The sequence below is a fragment of the Lampetra planeri genome, chromosome 32 (assembly GCF_965212315.1).
Source record: "Lampetra planeri chromosome 32, kcLamPlan1.2.h2, whole genome shotgun sequence".
Classification (NCBI taxonomy): domain Eukaryota; kingdom Metazoa; phylum Chordata; class Hyperoartia; order Petromyzontiformes; family Petromyzontidae; genus Lampetra; species Lampetra planeri.
Genome location: NC_136138.1, coordinates 7,438,846 through 7,462,789, shown reverse-complemented (window position 1 = coordinate 7,462,789; position 23,944 = coordinate 7,438,846). Strand labels below are relative to the sequence as shown.

The following is a 23,944-nucleotide window of genomic DNA, read 5'->3' as shown; positions in this document are numbered from 1 at the left end:
TGGGTTTTCACAATACAACTCGTACCTGAACACAAGCTGATTTCATAACTGGATATCCCGTAAGCTGTGTTCTCGCCTTTGCTTCCCATTCCGTTATGAGCCTTGACCACCAGCTATTATTGTGACATGTCCCACATGATACCACTTGTATTTCTTAATATGAAGTCAATAACTTGTGTATATACTCTGATCAATGTGTTCTTTCCATCTCTTAGTATAATTCCAAGCACGAATCACTTCCTGCTTCTTTGCACACTTTTCCGTTTTTTATTTGTTAGCGTCCATTCCTGATCCATATTTCATAGCAGGTAATATACAATGATTAAAAGCTTTCTCTTAGGCAGGCACATTGGTATTTTGCTTTTCATGATTAACTTCAGTTGTAGAAAATGCTTTCAATATGCTTCTCTATGCCTTTTATTTAATCAATGTGATATTGGTTTATCTTCAATGACTGTCCCAGGTATATGTACTTTGCTGTGTTCCTTCAATAGATCCAGTAATACCCTGATTTACGTCTCCACCTTTTATCTCGTTTCGCAAAAACGTTGTTTATTAATACCACTACCTGATTTGCGTCGCCTCAACCCACATTTTGCTTATAGCATCATTCGTCCTTTCTCAAATCCGTTGCCTTCGCCTCTACTGTCGCTGTAATTTGCTTTGATTTACGTCGTTTCGATATTGTTCACAACTTTCAGGAACACATCCCCGACGTAAACCAGAGTATTGCTGCATCTCCATTTGTTTATTGAACTCTCCGCTGAGTTCTTGTGTATTACCCCTTGTTCAGCATCACGCCCCAATGTTTCGCTCTGCATGCTTGGGAGCTTTTTCAGGATTAAATTTAACTTGTTGGACATGCATGCAAAAGGAGTAAATGAAGATTGAAATCAGGCAATGATTTGAAAAATCGATAATATTGTGTACAGCGCTTGAAGAGAGCAGGAAAAGATCAAAGCAAGCGCAAATGGCATTCAACAAGGTGCAACGGCTGAGATTCGACCGTTTTAATGGGTGCCTGGAGCACCTGTCCATCGCAATCGATGACATCTATAAGAAGCTGGCGCAGAACAATAGTGCACAGGTAGGAACCTTTCAGATTTATATACATTCTATCAAATACAATTGCAAAGGTATGGGGGATTAAATAATTGCATGCCTAGTAAATGCTGCAGTATTCATCAGTGTACAACTCTGTAGTAAAGAGTTCAAGACAACACAATTTTGGTTATTTGCTCCCCTGCCTTCGCGAACCCGCACTGCCAGCACGATAACATGGTCAAATAAGCGGTGTATTGACAAAAGGGCTGTACATATACATCTTAGCATTGACATTAATCCCGTAAGCATAAACCATCTGGTAAGGTATCATTCAAAATGACTGTTTTCAAAAGCATATACAACATGGGCATTAACTCTCTTACTCTTTAAAAAGTATACAGTAGATTTAAATTCATGCCCATCCCTTTGCATACAGTTTGTACATGTACAGCCCTAATGGTCAATCCCCTGCTGAACGAGGGCCTCCCCATGCCGTGCGGGTACATGGGGGGTTATTCGACCATACGTTTTTATCATGCCTGCTCGAGGTGTGTTGGTGAAGTCTGGCACTGTTGACACAGGAGCATCACATAGTTCAACAGTGGATTTTGCTGCACTGCCATCTGCTGCCTGCAGTGTAGACAGCACAGCATAGGCATCTATAATAACAACCCTTGCTAACGTTTTATTGTAGGCATTTCTGGGACCGGAGAATGCGGAGGAGCCGTACTTGGACGGCATCAACTATAACTGTGTGGCACCTGGGAAGCGCTACCAACCCATGGACAACCTGTCCGGTGGGGAGAAAACCGTGGCTGCTCTCGCTCTGCTCTTCGCCATTCACAGGTTTGTCACGAGGAATTGATTGTGTCCTCGCTAAGCTTTAATTGAATGTGTCCACAGTCAAGCATGGGGTGGCCCTCATCCATTAGTGGATTGGCAAAAGAGCTCTGCATTGCAAACCATTTACAGTGTTTGGAGGGATGTTGTATAGAGCCATTGTTGTATGCATGTCGGTCTACTCATTAATTTGTGTCCTCCCACAATGTTTAAATTTCAGCTACAGACCTTCACCTTTTTTTGTCCTGGATGAAATTGACGCAGCCCTGGATAACACAAACATTGGAAAGGTAAGTGTTAGATGACTTTACGCTATTTTGTAAAAAATAAAGCAATAATTGAAAGACAATGCATGTTTTTTTTAAACCTTCTGAACCCACTTTTGAACCAGCTTCTTTTTTTCCAGCAGAAATATTCAGTCAGTTTTACACCAAGGTCCAGCCTTTGCATTTCCAGCTGATTATGCTGGTTATAGAAATGTAATACAACTCCTTGTGATTGATTTACAAGATTATGTTTCTGAACTTGACAAACCTTCAACACAGTATTGAGCTATGAATTTGACAACCCGAGTTTAAGTACCAGCCACAGCTGACATCGCTGCCGAGTGATATCTGAACAGGACCTGAGCTCTTCCTCCCACTTCACCAACCCCGCACTGACCAGCATGGTGAATTATCGTCAAATAATCTCCACGGTCGGCATGTCAAGGCCTTCATCTGGCATTTGCTCAACAGAGGGCTCTTGAGTTTTTTTTCTTGATCACAGGACATGGGGCCTTGATGCCCATCCACCTTGTGCAGTTGACAGGCCGATTATCGCCAAACTTTTAGCGTGACCCAAGTCTCTTGTGTACTGCCCGGCGGGGCAACACTTACACAAGTGGGGTCAACGTTTAGTCTTGCAATCAAGCTGCATTAACCCCACGGGAGAACGTGGGGAGACCATGTTCCTCCCAGTTTACCAAACAAAGGGTTTGTTTCGTGTGCAAGAGCCTTACAAAGCATTGTTGCTGACTTGTCTGATCTCCTGAAAGACGGGGACACAAACATGTATGTATATGGAGCCCCCATTTTGTGTCAGAAGCCTCCCTTTTGTGTGTCAGTGGTCGTCCCAGGGCACCAGAGTTTACCTTCACTGTCGAACACATGCGAATTCAATTATGCGTTGATTGTGTGTGACGTCTGCAACTGGTTCACTTTCCAATGCACGCTGGCGCTCGAGAGACTGGAGTGAAATTGGCAAGTCACTGCGTTTAATCATTTCCAGTGACGTCAGCTTGGACTGTGTATTGAGCTGTACTGGCGCTGGCTTTGAATCTCGTGCCACTGCGCTGGCTTGCAAACGTATCAGCCCCGAGCTCACATGATGAGGTTTTAGTACCCATTGTATATACAGTTTTTTTCAGATTTTTCAGCAGTTGGCATTTACATAAAAACATTTTCGTGCAGTTCCTTTATTTTTCATTTCAACTTTAAGCAGTGTTGTGAAGTGCTGTAAGTAAAACAAATACAGATGAAGATGGGTATAAGCACACCTTATATAAGCACAGTTTTGATGTAAGCAACACATCCTTGCATTACACTGATGGGCGGAGGCACAATGCAATTTCTGATAAAAGCATGCAACTTCAGATGTAAGTATACCTGGCATTGTTCTTGTGGGGTGTGCTCATGTCCAGCTTTAACTGTAACGAGCAGATTTATGATGTTCAACAACATTCCCCATTTAATTAGTTTTACCCCTCAACTGTGAACCGTTAAAAGGGCCAATGTGACTACGTTTTGGCTACTAATTTCTTTGAAACAATTTCTCTCTTTTCTAAGGTGGCAAACTACATCAAAGAGCAGTCTGTGGAGAACTTCCAGGTTATAATCATCTCCCTCAAAGAAGAATTGTTTGCACGTGCCGACGCACTCATTGGTGTATACCCCGAGGTATTTTGTTTCTCGCTTCTTGGATTTTTTTTGGAAAAATTCCAATTTCCCGGGCCAAAGAAATTACGTAAATTACCGTTGTAGTATGAAGCAAACAGTGGATAGCAATAGGTAGAGAGGGCAACTGAAATATAGTTGTTTCAATCTTAAACATATCAATCATGAGATGTGGTCCGGGTGGCTGAATGATCAGGGCTCCCCTGAAGTCAACGGTTCAAATCTGGTTTTCTGTCGCCCCCATGGTTAAGCCAGGTTCTCAATTGCAGTGAGTTCATGGTTTGAGCCTGGTCATCAGAGACTGCAAACAAAATATTGCATAGCATTTTTAAATCCTTTATATTAAGTTCGCTTGCTTGCTTAGGACCGTGCAAATCTTTCGGTCGTTTTTTAACCCACTTCCCGTGATCCAATCGAGCTGACATTTTGCACACAGACTCGTTGTGCGTGACAATTAATGTTCGTGAAAATTTTTTTCCAAAATGTTCCACTTTTTAGGGAAAAAAAAATGTCATATTTAATTTAAAATACCAATGTGATAAAAATGAAACTCTTACTCAAGAAAAACAGAAATGAATAATAATATAAAACCGATGCCACGCATATAAAGGATTTATAGTGAAAAACTTTGTTTAATGGGTTAATTTTTTTTGGATTTAATTTGGATAAAACCCAGCTCTGAATATTAAAAAAAACATTGGTTTGACTGCGACGGGATGAACATTTCTAGCAGGGTGTGAAGGCTAAAGAATAGACACTTGAATGATGCTTAGAATAAGCTTTTCTACAGGCCGTGTGTTCTAGCAAGGGGTTATTTGCTGCTCTGCTATAGTTCAAAATATATATATTTTTCGCCTCAAGACTTGATGCCAATAAATACATTTTATTAAAATTGTGGATAAAACCAGAGAAATTCTAAAATTAAAAACGTACTGTTCGTGCAATTTGCTTGTAAGGACAATGCAAAATGACACTTTTTAGTTTCACCAGATGCCTTTGTGACTGTTAGAATGTTACATCCCTAACTGCTCTATTTAATTATTGCAGAGTATTAATAAAAAATGTATTTTTTTGTGTAAGTTCCTGCATAGGCAGAAGCATTAGATTAAAACAGGATATATTTAAATAAAAATTGTATCACTAGAATCTTGACTTAAAGCTTTCGTGACTGCAGGAATTCATCCTCTTTGGGTCTTTCGGTAAAGTCACGTAGATAGAAAAATAATAAATAATAAATCACGACCTTACCATCGCAACACAAGCAATCGTATTCAGGTGAAAAAATACAGTAGGAGAACTGCTGAGGCAGGAGAAATCTATATGTGAATTATTTCTCCTTGTGTTGCAATCGAAACGTCGTGATTTATTATTATTTTTCTATCTATGTGATTTTACTGAAAGGCCCAAAGAGTATGTATCACTAGATTTGAGCAGATTGTGTGTGTATATAGATCCAGGTGTATTTTCCTATTGCCAAAAGTTATTGTCTGATGTGCAGTCTGCTGTTAAAAGGTTACTTTATACTTTTCCTGTAGCAGTATATCATTACAAATCAATTCAAATCATTCAGTTCATCTACACATCTCTTATATTACATTTCCATGCTGCATCAGCATTATTACAAAACATGGGCTGTTTCCTGAATTAGACTGGAAGAGTGTAGGGGCAAGTGCTGATTGCGAGAACCTGTTAATGCCAGTACCATGACTGACCATTTTTGCTCATGCTAATGTTTCAATACCCCACTAAATTGTGGGTGAGACGACCTGAGAAGGTCTAGGAAACATTTAGATGCCACTTACCGCTCATAATAATTTTAATTTACACAGTTATGACTCTGGGAATAGAACCCAGGTTGCCAGGATCGTAAATCGGTGTACTAACCGTTGAAGCCCTACTTCCGGCAATAAATACAAATGTATGTGGAGTAACAGAATTGATTTTTTAACACATTACAAAAAAAATAGGATTTTTGCTGCCCTTGTAAAATCCAACTCCCTCCCCCCTGCCTTCCATCATGTTGACTTCCCACCCCTCTTCAATTCCAAGCTTAAGAAGTTTACTTTTTCCTTTGCCTGTGGATTTTGCTGCACTGCTCTGCTGCTCACCACATAGTCCTGCAGCAGCCTGTATCCTCTGCCTATAACTGCCTCTCTCTACAAAATAACTTCCCACAGTTTCTGTGCATGATCTTGAGGTGAAGTCAGATTTAGATGCTATACGAATCCATTTTGCATTGTATTGTTGTCACCAAATGTTTGCCCATTCTTTGTGTGTGTGCATTTGCAGCAAGGGGACTGCTTGATCAGTCATGTGGTGACGATGGATCTGTCGCGCTTCCCCGACGAGCTGTCGGCCGACAGGTCCCATCAGCGCCGCGAACACGACAGCGCCTCTGTGCACTCCGCTTTATCAGATAATACGTTCACTCCGAATTCCTCTCTAGCGTAGTGTTCCTCCACTACTCCTCGCTGCCTATGGCCACGTCTGTCTGCAGTCCTTAAAGTCGAGGTGGGGATTTGAAGCTTTCGTGACTGTAAGGATTCGTACTCTTTGTTTTTTTCGGTAAAGTCACGTAGGTACAAAATCAAATCAAATAAATGAAAAAAATAAATTAAATCACGACGTTTCGGGCGCAACACAAGCGTCCTTCAGGTGAGGACAACGTAGCGAAAGCACAACCGCTTAAGTGTGTGATTTAATTTATTTGTTTTCATTTATTTGATTTGATTTTGTACCTACGTGACTTTACCGAAAAAACCAAAGAGTATAGAGGTGGGGAACCAATTAACTAACTAACTTTATTTTACAGGTAAGGCCCACTGAGCTATGTAACCCTTTTTCAGAAACAACCTGGACACATGTGATAGCCTAATGATGTGGCTTATCACGTGTAAATTTATAGCAGCCAAATACTCGAAATGCACATTTCTAAAAGGGGAGTAAATTAAACTTGGGAGCCTGGATAAAAATCCACTTGACCACAGGGAGAAAACGGAAACTCCAAATATAAAGGCGTCAGGGTCAGGATCGAACCCATGACCTCCTGTATACCAGGTGAGGTAGTTAACATCTTGCCACCAGCCCCTTCATTTAATGTGGTCCATAGCTTTGAAAAGGCCCGCAAATGATAATTATGCATTACTGCAAGCAGCTTCGCTGTAGTAGGCGGATACTAGAGGGGATTTTTTCCCACCAGGCAACAACACTGTTTGTGATGCTAGCATATTCAGTCTTGTAGTGCAAAGGTCTCTTTCAGTGACAGAAATGATTGAGGTGTGTATTGTTGTGTCATTACCCGCCAAAGATATTTGAAAGTCTTACTCGCCGCTCGAGAAAAAAGATTCCTCACCGCTGCCTTAAATGAAGGCGTCTGTAACCAGTAACCAGACAGCTCTTGTAAATATGCACCAAGGCAGTGCGTCCTGGGCTGTCCTTCGTGAATTTGAAGCTTTGTTAAAGTAAAAAAAAGGTTTTGTCAATGTGCTCTGGTGATGTCGAGGCACTGATATATTGAAACGATTAGAATGAAACACTGAACAAGAGGTACACAGAACAGTGATCGTCGGTGAATGTGTACATGGACAGCCCTCAATTAATCCACTGCTGCATGAGGGCCTCCACAAGCGAATTTCTAGTTTTTACATAACTACAGTAATTAGAAATGTACAGTCACATGATACTTTTTGCAGAGTGTAACATGAATGCAATATTCCTCGCAACTAAATTATATTATTTCTAGATTTGAAGCTTTCGTGACTGCAAGGATTCATACTCTTAGTTCTTTTGGTAAAGTCACGTAGGTAAAAAAATGAAATCAAAATTAATAAAAATAAAACAATTAAATCACGACGTTTCGGAGGCAACACAAGTCTCCGTCATCAGGTGGGACCGTCACAGCCAGATTTGCAGCAAATCAACGCATTTTATGTTCATACGTATTTCATGTGTATTCGCCTCTGGGTTGTTAATAACATAAGATATTCTATTTCTTCATCCTCTCACCATGTAAATAAGCGATAATTATTGCATTTAAATCCTAATTAACATACGTTTGGCATATTTTAATTTATCCAGGCCACCCGTTCATCCATTACCCCAAATAATCGAGAGTTGACTCGTTAATTTGGTAGGACATTGAGATCATACTAATTGCAACTAAACATCGTTTTTAGGGGGAAAAACTCCGTTTAGTTTTTGTTCCAATAGTCAGCTCCAAATGCATTGGTCCTGTCGTTGATTATTTCCACACTGAGAAACCCAGAAATCATCTGTTTGACCTTTCTGTAAATCTGAGCCTCGTCTCGAAGCTACATCTGCAGGACGTGTTGCGGAGCATTTAGGCCGCCACAGGGCTTTGCATTTAATTGCATATTCCATTCATGTTGCACTTTAGACTTTTAACTTGTTGGTGTTACCATCAGTGGGCTGTTTGATGAAACTTCTGCCATTTGCAGTTAATACCAACCCAACATGTGGTTGAGAATGTTATTTGAAAACAAAAATGTTTGCTAAATGGGGGGGTGGGAAAGTTTACTAAATGAAAACTCTTAATGTTAGCTGTTGTATTAACTGCTAATTATTGTTACAGATTTAATGTTTCAAAGTGTTTACTGCTAATTGTTTTATAAAGCAGAATAAACGTTTTGAAGCTCATGTATTGTATTTGTGGACTGACAAATGCTTTGTTTAACAATTATAATATTGATACAAAATGTGCATCCCTTTATCAATCCAATGCATGGTGAAGTCCTTCCCATGCCTTTCAGTCAAGGGGATGTTTAACCATGCTGATCAGTGCAGACTGGTGAAGGGGTAGGTGAACCACCACGATCATTTCACTCGCTGATGATGTTAACCATAACCATGAATTGAACTTGTGGCGTTCATAGCGCGTTGCACTTTATGCACCACCTCTCTTCTGTTTAAAGTGGATGTGAAATGGTATTTTACATCCCCTACTCTGCAAGTGTTTTTTTTCCCGGTCGGGCTACGTGTTGAGCGTTCCCCCTCAAGCTTTGCGTCATGCGCTGCTGTGAGCATCTTCAGGACCGTTGGATGCCCGCAGCAGGACGTGGCAAAAGCGTTTTGAGAATAAATGCCCGACGCTCATCCCTAGCTTGGATTACAAGCGACGGTGAAAACTTTCGGAATCTTACATCATTAACCGGTGTGTACGACTTGCCCGAGTCAGGTACACGTAGCTAACACTGGGAGATGGCAACAGGACTTTTTAGGGTATAATTTAAGCATATTTACCTCTTCCTAAATCACATTTGTTTTACATTTCCAATTTGATATTATTGGTACCGTCATTAAGAGAACCCTTGTTGCACGATATATGAACTGTTGACAGTTGAAAATGTTGAGCCTCGGGTGAGTTTTGTTAATCAGAGTTTATAATTGAAGGGGTTTGCAGCTAAATTATATGGCTTCATTTACTGTGCCTATGGCTGTGCGATTTCAATCTACTGTTTCCTTACATTGATTTTACAAGGAAATTAACTTGTCACTTATAACTTTTCTATGCAGTAAATGCTGCAGCACAAGATGACGTGCACAGCTGTATGCCAGTGGACACCAACAGTTTAAAATTAATGGTTTACATTTGTGAGGTGCCATCAAAAGTTTTGAGAGCACTGACAATTGTTTCCATCATTGTTTGCTAAATGTAAAGATTGAGCTTTATACATGCAATGTGTTTACCCTGTGAGTCTAACAATGCATCAATGCATTGATTAATGTCGGTTTGTAATCTTAAAATAGTTTACATGACTCAAACAGCCACTGCCATTCACCACACTTAAAAAGAATAAGTTATTGACTCAAATCGTGATCCTGAATTGTAATAATTATCCCTTGTGGCATTGTGAGAGGCGTTTGGATTGAGACGCTCATGGTTTAATTCATTACAAAAAAAAATGTGGTCGCTGGTAAACTGAAATAGGTGGCAGGTGACTCGTAGCCACGTCCTGAGTGAGATGTATACTTTATTTGGTATGCCGGGTGTGGGAATTCTGGGTTGCTTAAATTCAGCCCTGGTTACATCTCCAAAGCACACTATGAATATACCTTTGTAGATTGGTAACTTTGTGAATTCGATTTGCTATGACACAACCTGAATCAGATAAACAATCTTCACTTCAGCTTTTCCATCCTCTGGTGACATTGTGTGGTTGACACGGGCCCTGGTGCACGGAATTAAATGTGGGAGGGCGGGCCTTGTCAGATTTCCCCCTCCTCGGCACCTGGGCCCTTTCGACCCACTGTCCCTGGTGTAGTTGCACCGCCGACACACACACTTGCATGGCTATGCCACTGCTCTGGATGGACTAACAGAGGTGTAATTTGGATAATTTTTTTGCCAACAGTGGTATAGCTGTTAGACTGTTCTAACTTAACATTCCTACCTCCGTCTCCACCTTGTAATTAGGCTTGGCTGCGTATGGCTCACCCCTGCAGGGCGTTGTTAATGGGGCCCACAGAGGAGTTTGGGATGAAAAGGGGCGCATTGTACATTGTACCAATGCAGCATTGAGGAAATGACAGGAGAATTGGCTTTTATTTGTAATTGTGTGGGTCCCTGTGTGTTTTTTATGAGCTTATACTGTAATGCTTTTCAGGAATGTCCTATTTACAAACTTGGCCCCTTTGTCAATCCACTGCCGTGTCATGGGGTTTGTTTTGCCAAATGTCACCACTTTCAGTGGTGGTTGGCGATGTGGCGGGGGGGGCTCAAGGCCGTTATCATTCACCGCTGATATTAACCATGACTGGAAATCGAACCCGAGCCGCTGTGTTTATCGTGAAATGTGCTAACTATTACAGAGCTGAAGTATAGCCGCAGTAAGTGCAGAACCAAATTTAAGCTAAGGGGAGGTGGGTTTACACGGTCATTAGTGACCAGGCTAAGATTATCAACTCGCCACTTGAGAACCCAGCTTAATTACAGGCGGCTGCCGGGATTTTAAACCAGAATCTCACTGTGGTGTACCAGCTTGACACTCTTGTCTTCTAACCACGTTGGGAGAGGGCTCGTGAATGGAGTTATGTTGATAGCATTGGTGTCACTGCCAATCGCTGGCAACTAAAATAACCACGAGTGCATTGCATTAGCTGCTCATTTTGAAAAATTTCCACGACTTTGTTCATGTATTATACGCAGCGATTTAACTTGCAGTGATGATGTGTTCACATTGTATGCTAATCACTGAAAAATATTTTTCATAACTATCCCCTGAAGCTCATCTAAACATCATGTTACGTATATTCTGGTCAAGATATGTCAATTCACCACTCATGTATTGCAAAGCACCATTGTTAAAATGTCATACCGAGCTGGAATACATTTTTACGTTTATGCTAAAAAGCGCATAGAGCTTTCATCACTTTTGGCAATCCAACCGCAAAGTTGGCAGTGTGATCCACGGAGAAATTTTTTTTCTATAGCTGTAGGAAGTGTGACTGCTGCACATTGGCACAAAGACGTTACTGTATGCGGATCCTGGAGCAATGGGGAAACGGGGTCCCCCCTCCTCCCTTCTCTCCTCCCCTTCCCGCCCCTCTTCCCAACTTTCTCCCAATCGGTTTTCCGCCCCCGACCCTCCCAATTCACACACACATGTGGCCACGGGCAGAGCAAACAAAGGGAGGCAACCTCTGCTCGGTTTGGACTGGGACCGCCTGCCTGCTTGCCTTGGCAGCATTGCCGTTAAGCACTGCGTGTAGTGTGCCATGCACGCTGCTCATCTGGATTTGTAAGCGATTAATATTTTTCACAAGCATTTCTTGTTTATGATTTTTTTTCTTTAAATCAGGGAAGCCGTGAGTTGTTTTTGCCGTTGGGATTCCACAGGTAAGAGCGCGTACGGAAACAGGACGGAATATGTTGGTGCTGTAAATTTGTGTGAATTAATGCGCATAAGGTGGATGGTAATCTGAACTCCATGCCAACAAGTTTGGGCAAAACCAGCCTTTCTATTTAACATTAACTGTTTCACCTAAGAGCAAGTTGATAAATTGGTGATGCATTGGCAATGGTGCACACTGGCCTTAAGAGGAGAGATATAGTAAAAGGCAAAGTAAGATCTACTTGATCACACTACTGAATTTATGCACTGTAATCTACTTTTAATCAAAATGTCTCGTTGCCCCAACTTTTCGCAATAATTTTTTACGAAACGGTAATGTGCTTTTTTATTGAATAAGTACCGTAAATATAGTTTGGAATCTTATACTTTGGGCTTTTTTAGTATTTTTTTACATTGTGTGTTTTTATTTATTTAAATGCAATGCAGGGTTGCGACTATTTGCACCGCTGCAAGCTGTACTGCATGGAATGTTGAACGCTGTAATTTTCTTTGCGGCCCATGTGTTATCTACTTATCTGACGCAGTTAACCTTTTGGCCGAGCGGCCAAAAGGGATTTGCTTGGTTCATGTGGTTTGGCTTCAAACGACCGAACGTTCAAATTGCCCCCACCTCTGCCCCCCACGATGAGATTAGCTAAATAGAAGAGTGCTGAATGGCACATGTCAAAGTTACTTTCATGTGATAATGATTACCCAGGAAATTGTACTTTGGCAAGGTGACCCACATTTCAAGCAAATTACAAGACCGTGAAAATATATATTACAGTGATTTGATACAGGCCTGAACTGGTGGTGGAAATTCCGCATTCCTATGGCAGGAGGAGCAAGTCTATTTTAGACCACCTGCTGTTGACTTCCCCACAAAGTGTTACTTTATCGATCCGGAGTGATGATGGGCTGAGTCCAACCCCAAACCTGGATTTGAACTCGCAACCTTCCGCTTGCAAGCCTCTCGCCTGCCCAATGAGCTACCTGGCCGGACGGATTTATATTGCAATTTTAAAAGCCATCTTGTACAATATAAATCTGCAGGCCATGTAAATGTTAAGCGCAACCATATTTAAGTCCTAATTGCATTGACCATCTTGTTAAGCGGTGCTAACTAAAGTCTGGCAGACTTTGACGAAGCAGCATTTTTAATTGCCGAAGAAATGTTAACATCTAAACAACTGACGTGGGTTTCGGCTGACAACGTGATGGGCCCAAAGACTGTAATAGAACCGCATTGACATGAATTCTAGATTTGAAGCTTTCGTGACTGCAAGGATTCATATTCTTAGGTTTTTTCGGTAAAGTCACGTAGATAATTCTAGATTTGAAGCTTTCGTGACTGCAATGATTCATATTCTCAGGTTTTTTCGGTAAAGTCACGTAGGTAAAACATTAAAAGTAATGAAAGTAAAAAAAAAATTCACGACGTTTCGGAGGCAACACAAGTCTCCGTCATCAGGTGGGACCGTCACAGCCAGATTAGCTGCATCAAGTGAAGCAATGATTCAAAATGTAATCCCTTATAAGCAAGTTGAAGGGGGGGAGGAGAGGGGGGGGGAGTTCATCAGAATGTGGTAGCCAATGAATGGAACGTATCGGGAGGGAGGGGGGTGGGAGGGGGAGGGAGCCAACAAAACATTTGGCGACGGCTTGGACGCGGCTGCTGCGCACGCCAACACAATGGGCAGAAAGGGGGGAGGGGAGGTCTGATACACATGATAGAACAAAGGAACGAAAATGCCCATGTTTATACCAATGCAGGCTGAAAAATGAAGAGAGTACTGTTAAAAAATAACTGGGGATGTTAACACTCGGTGAAGTAAATTAAAATAGTGCCTGTCAGATAAGATGGTCCAAAAAGTGTAATTAAGTCTTTTTTGCGTGGTTAATAACATCTTTCCAGTGATTACTGAGTTTGTACCCATCATCACGGTTGTAGATAAAACATCAAAATTAATAAAAAATAAAATAAAAATCACGACGTTTCGGAGGCAACACAAGTCTCCGTCATCAGGTGGGACCGTCACAGCCAGATTAGCTGCACAGCCCCTTCTTGTCAATCCATTGCTGGATGGGGGCCTCCCCCAGGCTGTGTGAGTCTTGAGGGTTATTTGACCATACTTCAGGCTGGTCGTGCCGTTTGGTGAAGGCGGTGAGCGTTGACATGGGAGTTTAGAAATACGGTACAGTAATATCACAGTTTACGTCGGGGATGTGTTCATGAAAGGTGCGACGACAAATATCGAGATGACGTAAATCGGAGCGATTTACTGGGTAGGTGGAGGCGAATGCTGAGAAGCGACGGATACGACAAAGGACAGACGATTCTGTCGGCGACGTGTGGGTGGGTTGAGGCGATGCAAATCAGGTAGTGCTGTTAATAAAACGACGACGTATTTGCGAAACGCTGTAAAATGAGATGTAAATTGGAGTGTTGCTGTACAACAAATCTGTATATAAATATCTTAATTTCCTTGCAGGTCCTAGAGAAGCGAGCTGTCTTAGTGGGTGAGCAGGCTTCTCGCTCATCTGGAGGAAAGGGGTAAGTGGCCACTGGTCTCCTGGTCATCGCTGCTTTCCACCCTTTGGACAGCACTGTTAATTTCGCTCGTGAAATTAGTTAACAAAATATATTATCAACAAAGCTTTTTTTAAAGTCAACCATTCATATGACTGGACGAAATCCATCCAGCGTGATGGTGACTGGCTACCTGCCAAAGGCCAAACCATAACTGACGAGATTAAAATGAAGACGCAGACCAAGGTTTAGTTACGGTATTAGAGGCAGCAACACATAAAAAAATACCAAAAATTTGAATTGGCCTATTCATATGAATACAAAGATTTTATGAGCTCACTGATTGGCTGACCTGATAATATAGGGGAACTGAAATATATCCCTCATACATTTAACAACTAAGCATGGACAACATTTTGACTTCTTTGGTTGACTAGACTAAAGAGAATGACAATGAAATTCACACACAGACTTTAACATTTCACAGATTGTCATTGAATAATTTAAGACTGTGCCAAATTCTAAACATTCTGACAACACTGGCTTGCGATCATTTGCAACACTGGGCATTCACTTCTAGCTGAGCTGACCTAAAGGTGGCACGTGTGGGGCACTATTTAATGACAGTCTATTGCCGCGTTCCTGTGAGCCACGGCTACACGGCTTGGGAACTTACTGGAGTCGCTCGATTTTTCCAACTCTAATTGGTTGACAATTCGGGCAGAAACCCCAATTCTCTTGTCCAATTTTGCTTCACGCGTGTTTGTCCTGAATTCCCAATGTCCGAATTGGAGCCGAGTATAAATACGTCACCAAACATGTTACGATCGAGGCTGCTGTTGGTGGTGGGAATTATTGAACTTGCCATTGGACATTAAATGCATAATTTCGTCCGCAATTGCAACCTTTACCTTTTACTCGCAAGCTTTTCGGGGAAAGCTTTTCTCGGAAGTGTTTCTGGGAAAGACCAACCCAAGCCTGTTGTGATGACGACTTGACACATCATGGAAACGCCACTTTGTGTTTACCAACCCGATCTGTCCTCCATCCCAAGTTGAGGCCACGCATGTTCAGTCAACACATTTTGATATCTTTTTTTAAATAAGATTGAAAACTATACTCTTTTGTTTTTTTCGGTAAAGTCACGTAGGTAAAAAATACAAAAAATGAAAACAACTAAATTAAATCACCAATTAAATAAATCAAAATTGAAAACAACAATTAAATCACGACGTTTCGGAAGCAACACAAGCCTCCGTCTTCAGGTGGAACCGCCACAGCAAAATTACTGTAGTCAATAAAGAGAGCTGTTAACCGCAGCTGTGTTGCTTCCGAAACGTGATTTAATTTAGTTTTCATTTTTTATTTTACTTATTTAATTTGTGATTTAATTTAGTTTAGTTTGTATTATTTTTTACCTACGTGACTTTACCGAAAAAACCAAAGAGTGTATGGATCCTTGCAGTCACGAAAACTTCAATCTAGAATTAGATTGAAAACTCATTTAGAACTGCTTTTTGTGTTTATCGTTTCCCCGCACCTCCGATTTGCATGGTTGGCTACTTACGGTGCGAAAGAAGTTCAACATACATTACAAGTGACTCTTTGGTCTCGGCAATTTGTCAACCGCAACCCACGTGAGCACGTTTTTTCGGATGTTTTTGTTTGGCATTTACAAATGCTTCTTTGAAAAAGCATAATCTAAAAAGTTTCATAGTAGCAATCGGTGGTACATAAGTGCTGGTATAAGACGGTACTTCTTACCGGCAGTTGTCAGAACACTTAGTGTTTGTGTCGGCACTATTCACAACGGTTTCTATCCCTATGCTACGATGTTTCTGCAGAGGGTTAATGGCAGTTAACTGGTTATCGTCGTTTACCAACAATGATATCTGAAGCTCAGGACAACTCGAATGCACTAGCCGACTTGAGTTGTCTGCCCAAGGACACGAGGTATATTTGCATGAGAGTCTCTTAAGGATTCAGATGGGTGGCTGTGTTTGAATCTTGGTTGATGTGGGGAGAGCCCTCTACACTAAATGGGGGCCCTGTGCAAACTGGGGGAAGAGCGATCCTAAAGACGAACAGAGAGAATGGGGAGAGACGGCGGGACACGGAGACGTTGATGCCGAGAGCAACGGGCAGAAAGGGGCATGAAGACGGACACGGGCGTGGAGAAAAACTACACGGAGTCATGGAGAGTCACACTAAGGGACATAGGGACACAGAGATAGCTACAGATGTGACGATCGGCGAATAGAGATAGGGACACCACAGAGATGGTCACAGGCATGGAAAATAATCATGGAGGGAGACAAAATAAAGACGGAGACACTGAGAGATGAACATGTCAAGAGACACAGATACACCCCAGAGACTGACACTTTTGGTGTCTAAGCAGTGGAGTGGCGCGATTGGTGTGGCCCCTGGTGTGCAAGGAATTAAATTGGGGCCTTGCCGTTCAATATCCCCTGCTCTTCGTTGCCCGGCTCTTGGGCCCCCTGCGTGTCTTGTGTGTGTTGCACTTGCAAAGATGGCTTTGGATGTGGATGCAGGACACACTGACAGCCGTGTGACCCCAGTGTCCAAGTCGTGGACGTGAATATCGATCGATATCTGTGCAGTATGGAGTGCTGTTGACTTTTTCTTTAGTACTGCAGCGTAGCCACAATTCTGTATGAACTTGTAAACAGGGCAGGCTACGTTGCCTAACAGCCTGAAGACCCTCAGACAAATGCCTTTGGCGCTGGGTCACGCATTGGACCGGTGCTTTGCGCGCATGCGCTAAATAAATCGAATGCCTTTTCTTAAGAATGCATTCAATCCATGGTTGCTGAACGGCACTTATTGAACACGTTTTCTTGAGCGTCGATTCGTTTTTTTCCTGCGGTCCTACTGCCCAATGGAACAAACCACACTCGATTGTACAAAGACGAATGTCAAAGATCCCCCGTATAGCCTTTAACAGACTGTTGGGGCAAGTGCTGTTAGCGAGTAGCCCCTATGAAGGCCGGCACGGCACACAAGGGGGTGGGTGGCCAACAACCACGCCTGACTGCCTTTGTCTCCCCAGTGGCGATGTTTACACACCGCACCAGGTACTCATTTGAGGCCGAGTCGACCTAGGGGTGGCCCAAGACCGGTTCAGATAATCGTCACTGGTGTTGGCCATGAGCGGGAATGGAATTCTGGTCGCCAGGTTCTAAGCACCGCTCGCTAACCGCTGCACTACCACTCCCCTAAATTATACACACACACGTACGGTATATGTATATATGCCACTGCTATAAGCTGCAAAACTTCCGAAAGGATCAAGGAACGCTGTCCCACATGTGACGGCTGTTTTCACTTAGCGTCGATTCACATCCGTCTGTATAACTAATAGCACGGCCATGGGGTCTTTGTAGTTTTACTGCTCTCCCGGATGACACAGTTCTTTTTTTTTATAGATATATAAACTGCGAAGAGCTTCAAACGTTTACATCGATGCACGTGTGTGTGTATGATATTACCGTGTGAGGGGGTAGTTTAAAAGAAAAGAAAAAACGACGAACTCTACGGGAAGAGGTTTGGCCGACCTGACCGAGTCTAATAAATAGAAAAATTACCCCTCAATTTATTGACTCGTTCGTATTTTTTTTTACATTAGTTTTTTTGTCTTTCGATTTAAAGCTTTCGTGACTGCAGGGATTCATCTTCTTGGTTCTTTCGGTAAAGTCACGTAGAAGGGAAATAATAATATAATAAAAATAAAACATAATAAAATAATTCTCACGACGTTTCGGCCACAACTCAAGCAGCCGTCCTCAGGTGAAGAACAGGTCTGTCGGAAAGACTGCGTCAGACGCGTTGTGGCTGAAACGTCGTGAGAATTATTGTATTATGTTTTATTTTTATAATTTTATTATTTCCCTTCTACGTGACTTTACCGAAAGAACCAAGAAGATTTTTTTGTCTTGTTTCAGGCCAGATGGCTCCGCGCTAGGAGTGAGCGGAAAGGTTTGCGAATTGAAATCCTGGTTGTGGGTTGACTCGGCCTGTCTTGCATCTGGGGTATAAAAAAACGAGCACTGATTTTTTTTGGAAAGTCTAGAGTGGTTGTCCTAATATTAGACTAACCCCCGCCATAGGAATATGGAGTTTCCACCACTGGCTCAGGGCTGTGAAACATTTCGAGCATGAGATCACCGACTGTCTTGTTCAAATAGAATTGTTTATTCCTTTAACCTCATTTGCCAAAAAATGTGTCAGCTCCCCGCGAAATAAGTTGCGACATTTGTTTATAATTTACATGAGTTGTAAGCATTCGATTCTCACACCCGCATCTCAACTCGTGTATCATCAGCATCTCCAATTAGCACGTTTGACTACATACGGTGCAAAAGAAGTTCAACATATATGCACTTTAACCAAATGTAACCGTTTCATTGTGACTCGCCCACTGTTTTCCAGCAGGTGCCTGATCCACACTTCACAAACAACAACCCCACAATTTCTCTCGACACCATGACCGCTGCCAATTCCAGCGCAAGCTCGTCCCACCTCCTCGCGCGCAGAACGGCGCTGGCGCTGCTGCTGCTGCCGCTGCTGTTGTGCCTGTCGCTGCCCACGCTCCCGTCCCTCGCTCAGCCGACCTCCGACTGCTCGGGGGTCGCCTGCCCCGAGCTCGCCAACTGCCTGAAGGACGTGCTGGAGCACGGCCAGTGCTGCCCGACGTGCCTCCTCCGCGGCTGCCCCTGCGAGGGCCACCGGCGCCGGCGGTGCATCGACGCCGGCTACAGCGCCGGCTCCGTCCCCGAGGGCGTCTCGGTCTTCATCGGCGGCGTCCCGGGCGGCGCGGGCGGCGGCGCCGACGTCATCGCGCCGGCGGGCGAGGAGTGCCTGTGCCCGCTTGGCGGCGGCGCGCTGGGCTGCGTGGCGCTGTCGGCGCCCTGCCCCGAACTGCCGCCCCACTGCGTGGAGACGGTGCAGGGCGCTGACGGCTGCCCGCAGTGCCTGCACCTGGGCTGCCTGGGTGACGGGCGTGCCTACGCCGCCGGACACACGGTGCAAGCGCCCGGGTGCCGCCTGTGCCACTGTCCCGCGTCGGGCGGGGAGCTGCTGTGCTACCCGCTGCCCGACTGCGAGCCGGCGCTGTGGGACACCGCCGGCGCCACCGGTGCCAGCTTGTCAGAGCAGCAGCAGCGGAGAGCAACCGGGAATGGAGAAGGAGACGGGGATGGGGGCGATGACGCCGGCAAGCGCGGTGACGTCAGGCAGCTGCAGTACGAGGTGCGACCGTCGCAGTGGAACGGTGCGCCGGAGGTGGTGCCGGGACCAGCAGAGAGAACCGGCGAGTCCGACGAGGTGGTGGAGGCTAACGAAAATGAGACTGCGGTGGCGATGGCGATGCACGGAGAGGGGCAGCCGGCAGGGGCGGCCATGGGAAAGGCCGTCGAGAGAGACGGGCTGCAGCAGGCGGGTGAGGAGGCGGTGGGGCGCGTGCAGCCGCCACTGGCTGGTGCGGGAGGAGAGGCCGGTGGCGTTGGACGAAATGGCTCTGAACCGGTTCCTCTCACCAGCCAGACCTACGCAGGTAAAGGCCACTTTGTTGATTTTTGTCTGCTGGGTGGTGTATCTCGGTTTGCATGGGGTCCTGGTTCAAGGAATGAAACTGGGGTGGAGGCCCTGTTCATTTTCCACATCACCTCTTTGTAGCCCAAAACTTGTTCGCCTGCGGCCCATGTGCGGTTGCACCGCCTGCACACTTCATGGCTGTACCACTCTCTGCCGCGGTGGTACATTTTTACGAACTATCTTTGTGAAGTTTGAGTGCTCGCCTCATTGGCGTAGGGTTTCTCTTGGGCATTCTGGTTTCCTTTCTCGAGCGACATCTGTTTTATTCAAACCATTATCAATTGACGAGTCGCATGACCTGCCAATCGTAACAGATTTGTGATTTGGGAAAATAACGGAGACATCTTATGAAGGTGTAAAGGCATGTGGTTTCAGTCTTGTTTATTATGTGCACACGTTTATAATAAATAAAACGTCGATTCTATCCTGAGAACACATAAAATGATATTGCCACCCACCTAGTCTCCCACCCCTAACATTTTACTAGGTGGGTCAGAGTGCTGAGCTGACAACACTAAAACGTTGGGTTCAAATCCAGGCAGCCGCCTGTAATTCAATTGGGATCTCAAGTGTAGGGAGTTGATGCTCTCGGCCTGGCCATTAATTGGTTGCACAACAAACCCCCCTCCATGTCTTAAATTTGGTTCTGCATTTACTTTGGCTACATTCATAGTTCTGTACTAGCACACTGCACTTTAAACCCTCGAGATCAGATCTGCTTCTGCACTGAATTTGGATAATTTTCCAGCTCTAAAAAAATGTTAATGTCAGATTGGCTTTCGATTTAAAGCTTTCATGACTGCATGGATTCATATTCTTGGTTCTTTCGGTAAAGTCACGTAGAAGGGACAGCCCTGTTCTTCACCTGAGGACGGCTGCTTGCGTTGTGGCCGAAACGTCGTGAGAATTTTATCTTCTTATGTAAAATGTTTTTTTATTTTATTATTTCCCTTCTACGTGACTTTACCGAAAAAACCAAGAAGATGAGATTGGCTGTCATGCAATAAACTCTGCGGACCAGAGGTCACTTGTAGGAATCTCAGAGGTAGCTCATTAGCATCCGCTTCTGTGGGTCATTCTCTAGCGCGAAGGGTTACAATGCTATACCTTCCCCCCGCACCTACGATTAGCACGGTTGGCTATGTACGGTGCGAAAGAAGCTCAACGTACGTACATACCGAGGGTTGCGAATGGATTCTTCGTCTCGTGAATTGACGCCGATGGCTTATTCAATAACGACGGTCGTGAGAATGCTTCTTCCTTGAGGTTATTTTGTTGCGCAACGCGCTCCAGCGACATCTGACCGTCTTGCCGGTGTCTTCCTTCAAAAGCCCCTCCGATTGCCTTCGGGGGGATTTCATGAACGAGCGCTTTGTGGATTAAAAACGGGGGGGGCGGGGGGGGGGGGAGTTCGCCGGGTTCCACGGGCGGTGGTAAAAATAAAAATAAACGAAAGAGCACTCGGACAGGTGTTGCGTTGCTTCGGTTTTAAGAGTGCCTTTGAAATGCCGGTGGCTATCGCCCCACAATCTCACCTTGCGAGCAGATGTTGCTGTGATGTGTGTTAAGTGGCGAACGCGTTTGTTTGCCCGTCGGGTTTCCATGCCCGTTGCCCGAGCTCAAAGGAGACGGAGTGGTGAGGACTCGTCATGTATCAATACGCGTAAACCGATGAGGCGTTTGTTGTTAGCCAGTCGTCTGCATTTACCCCCATTGTATGTTTCAAAGTAACGAAAACAAGCTGAAGTGATTTTCTGTTCTATAAACTGAAACTCAACTATTTTTATTTAGCCACGGAAGGCCCACTGAGCTCTCTAGCTCTTTTTCAGACACGACCTGGCTATCACAAGTGATAGCCCAATGAAGTGGCTTATCGTCACGTGTAAATGTTTATCAGCCAAATACTCTTAAACGCATGTTTCTTAACGTGGAGGGGAAAACCGGAGGACCTGGAGAACAATCCACGCAACCACGGGGGAGAGAGACGCGCAAACTCCAAATATACAGCAGGCATCATGGTCGAGATGGAACCCACGACCTCCTGTATACTAGGCGAGGTAGTTAACATCTCGCCACTGCGGTGGCACCAAATGAACGGTGAGGCCTTGGCGCTCATTTCCCGTTTACAGCCACGAGTCAGTGGTGAAAATTCCACATTCCTGTGACGGGGGACGATTCTCTTCACATGACAACCACTGTTGACTCTCCCCCTACAGAGTGGCGCTCATTAAGGATTATGGGCTGTGAGTCACAGTTGGTGGCCTTAGTTTGATTCCTGGCGACCGCTAATATCAGCGCCTAATGATGTCTGATCCGGTCAAGCACTGGACCCTTTTACCAATCCTCTGGTTTTAGCATGGTCAAACAACTAGCCCCTGACCGACACGGCATAGGAAGGCCCTCATCCAGCAGTGGAGTGACAAAGGGCTGTAAACCATTATTATAGTACTGAATAACAGGCATGTGGCTGTGGTGAAGTAGTTAACACACTGGACGTTCAATCCAGAGGTCACCGGCTCATTCTCCCGACGCAGCAGTTCAAACAACGGTGCAATTTTTTTAAAATCCCCCACCCCCCACCTCTGTCCACACAGCAGTATAAATCGTTACACCATGGTCGATCGAGTTTGGTGGGGTAAAGTGTGGCTTCTCCCACCTCTCTTCTAAGATGTGTGACCAGTATGGCAAAAAAATACCATCTTGAGCGGCTCATTTTAGTAGAGGTCCCCCCCCCCATCAGCAGTGGCGTGAAAGAGCAATTGCAGGGCTACGCCTTTACCACAGATTGCCTTCACGGAATAACAGACGGAATGGTTTTACATTAATTGATTGCTGCTGCTGATGCTGCGTTGGCAGTTAAGTACAATTAACAAACACAAAACTCGACACATTTGTCAATAACACGTGGCCATAAAAGAAACATGTAATAGGTGACGTTTCGGACGATGGCCCTTCGAAGCACATAAATCATGTTAATTTTTTTGCCACGATTTTACGTGGCTTTATTTTTTGCCATGGCACAATTGCCCGATGCAAGTCTTGTGGTAAAGCTATTACAACAAAAACACTCATGGACTTAATAAACAAACTCGAACTTGTTTATACGTGCACTTAGAGGAGATCGCATGGAAATTAAAACGCGTGGGCTGGGCTCATTTGGAAATTAGTTTAATCTGCAGCGATCAAGACCCCTTCCAGTGAAATATCCTGGCCAGAAAGCAGCGAATCGACACAAAGGAGTTTTGTTTACGGCTTTGCGTTCGTGGGCAGCCTGCAGATTGCGATCTCGCAGCGAGAACAGTATAAATGTGTCGTCGTGAAAGCAGTACAATATGCGCGGATTTCGTGCCGCTTCTGGGGAACGCGACTGCACGGAAAACAGCGGGCACGTCTCGTTATATATACGATTGAGAAATAATGAAGGCGATCAGTCGTATCCGGAGGGGAAAAGGGAAGAGCCCTTGAGTCTTCTTGGCATGTGTAGGCTTTAGATGGTGATGCAAGACTCGCGTAGACAAACCCATACCCAGGCATCGAGACCACATCCAATTTGGATTTATATTTCGTGGAAAGCCAACCCGCGTTTCCAGATGCTGCACAGAAACAGTGGGCAATAGTTAATTTATTCTAGGGGGGTAAAGGATAAAAGGACTTGAACTTGGGGCCGTCGGTGGCGGCTATGCAAGTGACCTGTAATCCAGCACTGTGGAGGTGAGAGAAGGTGAATCGCACACAAACCTGTTGAAATTTCCTTCCTATGGGCATCGAGGTGGTACCATACCATGGCTGACTGGAAAAAGGCAGTACAGCAAACAGCGCCGCGGTGGCAAGATGTTTACGACCTCTCCTTGTATACAGGAAGTCTTGGGTTCAATCCTGACCCTGACACCTGTATATTTTGAGTTTGCATGTTCTCCCCGTGATCGCGTGGATTTTCTCCTGGGTGATCCGGTCTCCTCCCACGTGAAAAATACTCTTCCAAAAGGAATTGGTCAAACATCCCAGTGCAGGACCCTCTTGAAAGAGTGTCTTGATAAACAGTGAGGCTTTCCTGTAACAATACAGGTCAGTAATCGCAATTAAAGCTAATGTATGCAGACATATGCTTCAATAATTATCATCGTTATAAT

The 23,944-nt window shown here is 44.3% G+C and overlaps 2 protein-coding genes across 3 annotated transcripts in view; both read left to right on the top strand.

Annotated features, from left to right (window-relative positions):
- LOC144729386 (structural maintenance of chromosomes protein 1A-like) overlaps positions 1 to 8,474 on the top strand; it is a 28,440-nt gene extending 19,966 nt beyond the window's left edge. Inside the window, exons 21-25 of the mRNA XM_078609631.1 lie at positions 933 to 1,087; positions 1,739 to 1,890; positions 2,105 to 2,174; positions 3,711 to 3,821; positions 6,108 to 8,474. Coding sequence (XP_078465757.1) covers positions 933 to 1,087; positions 1,739 to 1,890; positions 2,105 to 2,174; positions 3,711 to 3,821; positions 6,108 to 6,269 — 650 coding nt within the window. The 3' untranslated portion in view covers positions 6,270 to 8,474. The remainder of the gene's footprint in view (positions 1 to 932; positions 1,088 to 1,738; positions 1,891 to 2,104; positions 2,175 to 3,710; positions 3,822 to 6,107) is intronic.
- A 2,962-nt stretch (positions 8,475 to 11,436) lies between these two features.
- Positions 11,437 to 23,944, top strand: part of LOC144729385 (fibulin-1-like) — a 40,398-nt gene continuing 27,890 nt past the window's right edge. Inside the window, exons 1-3 of one of the 2 annotated variants that reach the window (XM_078609629.1) lie at positions 11,437 to 11,673; positions 14,161 to 14,222; positions 18,654 to 19,773. In XM_078609629.1, the coding sequence (XP_078465755.1) occupies positions 18,705 to 19,773 (1,069 nt within the window). In that variant the 5' untranslated portion in view covers positions 11,437 to 11,673; positions 14,161 to 14,222; positions 18,654 to 18,704. Of the gene's footprint in view, positions 11,674 to 14,160; positions 14,223 to 18,650; positions 19,774 to 23,944 lie in introns of both variants that reach the window. The other variant, XM_078609630.1, reaches the window with a different exon arrangement.